At 33.3% G+C, this 8473-nt stretch overlaps 1 protein-coding gene across 1 annotated transcript in view; it reads right to left on the bottom strand.

The window, feature by feature from the left end:
• Positions 1-1934: 1934 nt before the first annotated feature.
• SERPINI1 (serpin family I member 1) overlaps positions 1935-8473 on the bottom strand; it is an 83037-nt gene continuing 76498 nt past the window's right edge. The window contains exons 8-9 of the mRNA XM_001926040.8: positions 7561-7650; positions 1935-7336 (exon numbers count right to left, since the gene is read on the bottom strand). Of these exons, the coding sequence (XP_001926075.5) occupies positions 7260-7336; positions 7561-7650 (167 nt within the window). The 3' untranslated portion in view covers positions 1935-7259. The remainder of the gene's footprint in view (positions 7337-7560; positions 7651-8473) is intronic.

Below are 8473 nucleotides of genomic sequence, written 5' to 3'. Positions count from 1 at the left end.
TTCCAATGAGTCCAAAGTATTATTCCCCATTTCAGATCTGAATCAAAAATGGGCTAGGTAGAATTGTCATAAAAATGAAGATGGTTTTATTCCAAAGAGTGAGCGATTCTTATTGTAGTTGATGAAAGCTGCCTTTGAATGACAGAGGTTCATTCCAGGCTGTACTTTTTATAGTTACGTGTAAATTCGAAAAAATAGACCACAAGCGTTACCAACTGTTTGATGCCTGCTCTGTGAGGATTTTTTTCTCACCTAACCTCTTTAAATGTTGAAATAAAAGCGGTTACTACCCTTACCAGTTTATTAGGATTATAGTGACATCTTGTGGCATGTCATTTTCCCTTTTAAAACTTGCCCAGGTAAAAACCCAACACTTGATTTCTTGTTAAACAATTTTAGCCTTATTAATATAATAGGTACTAATGAAAAAACTCAGAAACTACTATTTAAAATAGAAGCCAAATGAACAAAATGCATTCGGCCTTATTTGGTTTAAATAAATATTTCTGAATAATTTCAATTAGAAAAATACTTTTTTTCTTCCGCTTTTTAGGGCCACACCCACAGAATGTGGAGGTTCCCAGGTTAGGGGTCTAATTAGAGCTACAGCCTACACCACAGCTGCAGCAACGCCAAATCCAGGCCACATCTTTGACCTACACCACAGCTCACAGCAACCCTGTATCCTTAACCCACTCAGCAAGACTAGGGCTTGAATCCGCAACCTCATGGTCCCTGGTCAGATTCATTTCCACTGCGCCACAATGGGAACTCCAGAAAAATACTTTCTTTCAAAAATATCAAGATCTAGTATTTATTTTAAATTTCTTCCATTGGCATCATTATAATGGAGGAAATGCCCTAGAGATTGGTTTCAATTTGATCCATGTAATGACAATGAAGTTGAGAATTCAAAGTGTGTTGTTAAGGAAGTATTGTGTGATTATAGCTTCTGTGAATTGTTAAGACTAGCTAATTAAAAAAAAATCTTATTGGAGGAAAGATTTTTATTGAAAGAAAAAAGTTTTTCAGGGCAAAGTTAAACCTCTGCCATTTAACCTAATAATTATCAGCCTCCTCATGGGCTGCCTCTAATTAGCATGTATAGTATGTACAGTGAGAATGTTATTAAGTTACATTAAAAGATGTAAATTCTTTAAAAAAGATTAACTAGATAATACTTCCACTCTCCCACTCTGCCCTCCTCATGTGCATCCCAGTCATTAACATTCACTTCTACGTGATGAATGTCAGAAAAATTCTTCTTTCAGATGTTTTTTTAAATTTAATAATGATTTTTTATTTTTTTCCAGTATAGCTGGTTTACAGTGTTCTGTCAAGAACATAGGCAAAACATTCTCTGATATCAATGTTACAAATGTTTTCTCAGGTCAGTCTCCCAAAGCAACAGAAATAAAAGCAAAAATAAACCAATGGGACCTAATCAAACTGACAAGCTTTTGCACAGCAAAAATAATTTGACAAAAATAATTACGATTTACAGTTAGCTTGTGAGTTATTTGCAGTTCCATCTTTTTTTTTTTCCTTTCTTATCTCACACATTCCCTCCCTCCCCTCTCTTTTTGAATTTGAACTTTTCTTTTTGGCTGCACCACGTGGAATTTCCAGAACCAGGAATCAAACCCACACCACAGCAGCAACCCGAGCTACAGCAGTGACAATGCCGGATACTTAACCCACTGAGCCACCAGAGAACTGAATATGAACTTCTAAATAACTTTTCTGATAGCCAGTGAAAGCAGTCTCATTTGGAAATGATACGTGACATTTCCACTTGCTGGGTACTTTAATAAATATGATTCTTTCTCGTGTCTTGCTGTGAATAATATGCTGTTTCATCCAACTCAAGACATCAATTTTAAGACAGTACTTTGTACAGTTTAGAAAGAAAAATCACTTGCAGTTAAACTATGACGAGTTAAATAGAATGTTTATTTCAAACTCATTTGAAACATTGTTTGTCTTTAAGACTTATTTAAATACATTTGATTATAAACCATACTTATATTTATTTTAAAATGAACATATAAGCAAAATGCAATGTTTCTAAAATACAGAATCCAGCTGCAAGTCACTTACTGTACAATGACTGATGTCCATGTTTGCCCACACCATTGTCCTCTATACCACTAAAAGCACTGGTGACACAGTCATGCAAGGGCACAACTTCTGTCTCCATGACTTTCTTCTAAGTTATTGACACCTATTCCACAAGTTTTGAAACTGGCACTTCATCTGACAGCAAAATCAATGAAAGGTTTTCAGATAATAACCAGGATTCGCAATGATTCCTCAGATGGCTTGTTGACAGAGAAGCCAAGAGGTTACATTTAGGCAGCCAGCATGCAGCAAGATACTGCATGCACAGGCAATGCCATCTAAGTCGTGACTGTTAGGTTTACCAGCAATTGTAAGACTCCATTTTCTGGAACATGCCATGTCACAAATAACCACTTGATTTTTCCCCCAAAACTGAAATTTTCAGAGAGGAAACTTTTATCTATACTTAATATATGATAAAAGGTGAATCTGGACAAAAGGCAGTACATGTTTTATTTGCACTGTTTCTTTCTTCATTAATTAAACTCTTTTTTCATAAATCTGTGGATTTTTGTCTCATCAAATTCAGAAGTCAGTATATATATATGATGTACCTTTAGCTTTTGGCTTATTAAACTATCTTCTATAATTATACTGATTCTTTTGTGGAAATACCTGTCCCAGTTTTCATAAGACATAGATTTTTTTCCCCAAAAGCTATTTTTATATTCATGTAGAGGCTTCAGAATTCCCTCAAGAATAACTTAGTTGGCAGACATGAAACAAAGAAACTAAAGTTTCACATTCTCTATGTCTGCCTTGCTAAATGAAAAAAATAGGGAAAAAGATGTTGTTCTTGGCAGTAATTTTTTAAATATGACACCAAAAGCACAGATAACAAAAGTGAGAGCAACAGTAGGATTACCTCAAACTAAAAACTTCTGTATAGCAAAAGTCACCATCAACAAAATGAAAAGGAAACCTATAGAACATGAGAAAATATTTGCAAACCACATATATGAGCAGGGATTAATATCTAAAATATATATCCAAAAGAAAAGAAAACAGTATCTTGAAAAGATATCTATACTCTCATGTTTACTGCAGCATTATTCATAATAGGCTTAAAACAACCTAAGTGTCCATTGATGTATGAATGGATAAAGAAATATAATATGCATATTCTTGTATAATATAGGTATATATACACAAATGTATACACACACACAAAGGAATATTATTGAGACATAAAAGATGGAAATTCTGACATTTGCAACAACATGGATGAATCTGAAGGACACTGTGTTAAATGAAATAAGCCAGAAAGAGAAAGACAAATATTGTATGATCTCACTCATAATTGGAATCTAAAAACAAAATAAAAAGTAGACACAGAATAGAATGGTGGTTGCCAGGGGTCGGAGGAAGTTATTTGTAATAAGAGAGAGAAAACTGGAGGGCCTTTTGCTACGAGAAATAAGCCCAGGCAGTGGAAGACAAATACTGTATGATTTCAGTTGTATTTGGAACCAAAAAAAAAAAAAAAAGTCAAACTCATAGAAACAGATTAGAATGGTGGTTTCTAGGGGCTGGAGGTGGGGAAAATAGATATTTGTCAAAGGGTACAAACCTTAAATCATAAGGTTAATAAGTTCTGGCAATCTAATGTACACCATGGTGACTATAGCTAATATTTTCTAAAGCTGACTATTTGAGGTGACAGATTTGTGAATCAACTTGAGTGTGGTAAGCATTTCACAATGTATACGTACATCAAATTACCACATTGTAAACTTTAAGTATATATAATTTCATTTGTCAATTATATCTCAATGAAGCTGGAAAAATGATTTAATTAAAAAGCAGATGTATAATTGTTGTTAATTTCCTCCCTTAAAATATGAGAAAAATAGAAAATTTTTTGTAAGCTGCCTATGCACATTGCATGTGTGTATGTGTACTAACATACTTTTTAAGGGAAATGGAAATGAATTATACTTTTCAGTTTTTCTCCTCAAAACTAAAAATATAACTACCATATGATCCAGTAATTCATGCCTGGGTATATATTTGAAGAAAACAAAAACACTAATTTGAAAAGATACAGGTACCCCAATGTCCATAGCAGCAATATTTGCAATAGTCAAGATATGGAAGCAATCTAAGTGCCCACCAATAATGAATCAATAAAGAAGATGTGGTATATGTACATGTATGGAATATTACTCAGCTGTTTAAAAAAAGAAAGTTTGCCATTTGCCACAACATGGATGGATCTAATAGTATTCTGCTGAGTGAAATAAGAGAAAGACAAATACTGAATATTATCCCTTATATATTGGATCTAAAAAGTAAAACAAGTGAATGAATATAACAAAAAAGAAACAGACTCATATATAGAGAACAAACTGTGGTTACTAATGAGGAGAGCTGCAGAGGGAGGCAAGAAAGGGGTAGGGAACAAAAAAGTTCAAACTACTATGTACAAAATAAATAAGCTACAAGGAATCTTGTACAACACAGGAAGTACAGCCAATATTTTATAACTTTAAATGGAATATAATCTATAAAAAATTTGAATCACTATGTTGTATACTTGAAATGAATGTAATGTTGTAAGTCAACTATAACCTCAATTTTAAAAAAAACTAAAAAAGATTTATTTATTCAATAGAAAGGAAAATATTGAGATTATAAACAAAATCAAGCAAAAGGAAAAGCCTGATACTCTCAAATATTCTGTTTTTAAGCATACCGAAAACATGCTAATAACAAGGCAGAATCATTTTTCATTGAAGGGACATCTTACTGAAATATTTAAGGTAAACATTCTGAATGGTACAGTTTAATCTTATATCAGCTAACAAAATTGCCTTTTTGGTTTTATAAAATCCACGTGCTTGTCTAATGATGTTTACACTTCCATATAGGTAACTCATTTAGTTGACTGATGGCTACACAGGTATAGCAATATCAGTAATGCTTAAGAAGTAGTGATACAGTAATGAAGAACATCAAAAACTCAGAATATCGAAAACTCAGAATATCAACACTGAATCAATATTAGTTAGCCCAATCCGTGTACATTATAAATGAAAACAAGAACACTATGCTACAATAACCTCAGCTTTATGAGTAAACTAAAGTCCTCTGAAAGTATAAGCTGTAAAAGATTTGGTGTTAAGTACTGTGTCCTGAGGTACTCATAAACTCTTTTGTGGGCATTGCCTATAAATGTCTCTATATTTTTAAAGACTATATTTCAAGTGTTCTAATATGCAGAGGAAGTTTGCATTTTTCCATAGTGTGTAACAGAAAAAAGAGCTTTAGAGTAAAACCATTTTTTTCTTTTTGTGCAAATTCATTGTACTCAATGTAAACTCCATCCCTTTCTCCTGAATCTCTCCAATTTGTATGGAAACTATACAATTTTTCTTTTCCATATGTAAACATATCAGACATGTAAACCTATGTTAAGTGTTTTGCTCCCAAGCTGAGTTCATGACCAATAGCAATGGCATCACTTGGAACTTGTTCTCAGGTCCCACCTGGTATCTACTACCTGAGAATCTGCATTTTTAATAAGATCCCTAGGTGATTCCACTACATGTAAGTTTGAGAAGCACTAATTTAGGATAGTTCATTAATTGATTGAATTTTCTATAAATTTACCATATTTAAACAAGTAGAATCTAAGCAAGTGTTCCACATGTATCCTGTATTTTAGCAATATTCAAGATGTGTAAAACAATCACCAAAGGAAATTATATGAATATGCAGATTTTCAAGTTTCTCTTCAGTGTTTAGAATTTAGTATGTCTATGGTCAGGCTTGGTTGCTCCAAATCACAATTCTCCTGAACAGAATTAAAGTTGATAATAAGATCAATTCTTCCTAACAGTTCCAAATCACAGCAAAATACACCACATACAAGAAAATCACATACAAACTGTTTCTGTTAAATTCTGAAACATTTCGAACTTTCTCTGAAACCATTAATCATAGAATCAAAAATCTGGCATTAAATGGGCCTGGTTCCATTCATGGAAGGTGATGAAACCATTCTTTTTTGCGCCCCCCCCCCCAAAGGAGTACCATTATTTCAGCCACAGAATGACAAAATAATTTACTGGAGAACTTAAAAATGTTGACACTATCCACATAGGAATCAACTATTTCTTGTACTAGAAAATAAGACCAAAATATTATGCAAAGTACTTATTTTAACTCTCAAGAAGTTTAAAACACAAGTGCATCCTGGAGTCATCATAAGTAACCAAGGGGAGAGACAAGGAATGGGATATTCCAATTACAGACATTCAAGTTCAAAAAGTGAAAATCTCTCACATAGAACAAACAAGAACACCCCTATGGGCAGCTTTCAGACCATGACCTGCTGGTTTCCAGGATCTTTACTAGCACAGTTTTTCTAATTAATTTTCTGGTGACATACCAGAGGACATATTTTTATTGTTAATTTGCTCATATGGCTTATTTTGGGACTTTGGGGAACTATGCCATGGTTCAGATTTTACAGTGCAGCAGCAAAACCAAAGCTCATAACCGCCATCCCCCTTTTGAAGCCAAGTGAACTTTTAAAGACATAGTAAATAAGCTATAGCTAAAATCTGTGGGTTGGCATTCCCCTATTTTTTTTTTTTCCTTACAGGTTTTGTAATGAAGCCACATCACAGATGTTCAGTTTGCATGTTTTTACATTACACTATACACTGTCTTCAGAGAAACAACCATTAAAATTTTCGTGGAGTACCTGTCTTCACATCTCTTCTTGTTGCTTGTTATGTACAGGTGCATAATGTTAACTGACTTTCGTGCTTTGATTCTGAATGATTATGAAAGATTGAAGATGTCCAGAAACATCATTGTTTTCAAATTTCCCCTAGAAGTATTTTTGTGTTACAACTTGTAAAATGAAAAGCAGAGCTGTTCACATGTTCACTATGGACTTTTATTTTAAATACTAGCACAACAAACACAATGACATGATGGGACTATTACTTCAATAATACTGATAACATTCCTTGACAAGTTGGCCTACAATTTACATACATTGTTTTCATCTAAGCTATTTTAAATATTATCTTAAGATACATTGTAAAGCACAAGTCTCAAATATATACTAGTTGCAAACATAATGTGCTTAGATACTATCTTCCTTGTTATTCAACTAAAATAATTTAAAGTTCCTCAAAATCATGTCCACTTGTGTTCATGGTTTCAGGATGCATGACTCGTCCCATGAATAGAATTGTACCTGCATTGGGTTGGAATTGGACAAAACAGGAGTTGAACAAAGATAACTATTTCCCTTTTTTGCCCACACTTAGCAATGTTCTAAAGATAAAAATGTAAATAAATTATTTTCATTTAAAAATCATTTGAACATTAGAAATTATCTGATAATGTGGAAAATGTTTTTAGTTAAAAAAAATGCTTTCTTTTTGGCCTATTAAAGTTCTGTTCTCATAACAGACTTACCTGATCTCCTGTTCCTGATGAGAAAGAAAAATGGATGATCGACAATAACTTGAGGATATAGCACAGCCATCCTGCTAATTGCAATCATTCCTGTAGTGCAGAGAGAAAGTAATTACAAGTCCATGGATGTGCAGAGACTAATGAATAATTTCTCCAAACCGTTTATGTTCAGTGCAAAGGTAATGATTTATATGAAGCAAGATTTTTTTTACTTTTTTTTTACAAAGCAAGATTTTAAAGACATAGAAAAATTGTAAATGTGTTAACATTTCTACTTGATCTAAACACACACACACACACACACACACACACACACACACACACACACAGAGTTTCCCATCATCCCACCAAAAATACAGGACAGTATATTCTGCCTATTTCAAATTTTTATTCTCAGTCTCAGATAAATACTTATGGCTTTACTAAAATGCCCTTTGAGTTAAGGGAAGGGGGAAAAAAAAAACACCCCAAACAAAAAAAGAAATATAGTTTCTTTATATTCTCAAATCATTATTTCTTCTGTCTGAAATGGGGATTTTTACATTAGCAAGTCACCAGGCTTCTAGCAAGTAGCTAGGACAGCAGTGATTAAACAGAAAATAACAGCAGTGAGAGATGCAACGGTGTTTCCTACAGCTGGGAAACTGAATTCCTCTGAGATCCTTATTGTTGGATAATCATGTTAAACTTGCTGCAGGGTGATTCATTGTCAGGAAAAGGCCAAGATTAAATTATGTAAGATTTTAAGCTTTCTTGATGCTCGAGACTATTGCATTTCTATTTCTTTCTCAACGCACCATTTTAACTGATGAGATCCTTTTAATGGACAAATGTATGTAGAAGTTAAAAATCATGTGTGCAAATATGATATGTTACATTTTACCAGAGAAGGGAAAAATACTACTAAAATTTC

The sequence above is a fragment of the Sus scrofa genome, chromosome 13 (genome assembly GCF_054392235.1).
Source record: "Sus scrofa isolate SSC_HxYL_T2T_F1_AM1 chromosome 13, Sscrofa_HxYL_maternal_Yorkshire_Landrace_v2.0, whole genome shotgun sequence".
In the NCBI taxonomy this organism is placed as follows: domain Eukaryota; kingdom Metazoa; phylum Chordata; class Mammalia; order Artiodactyla; family Suidae; genus Sus; species Sus scrofa.
Note: the sequence above shows the minus strand (reverse complement) of the source record. Positions and strands in the feature narration are given on the sequence as shown.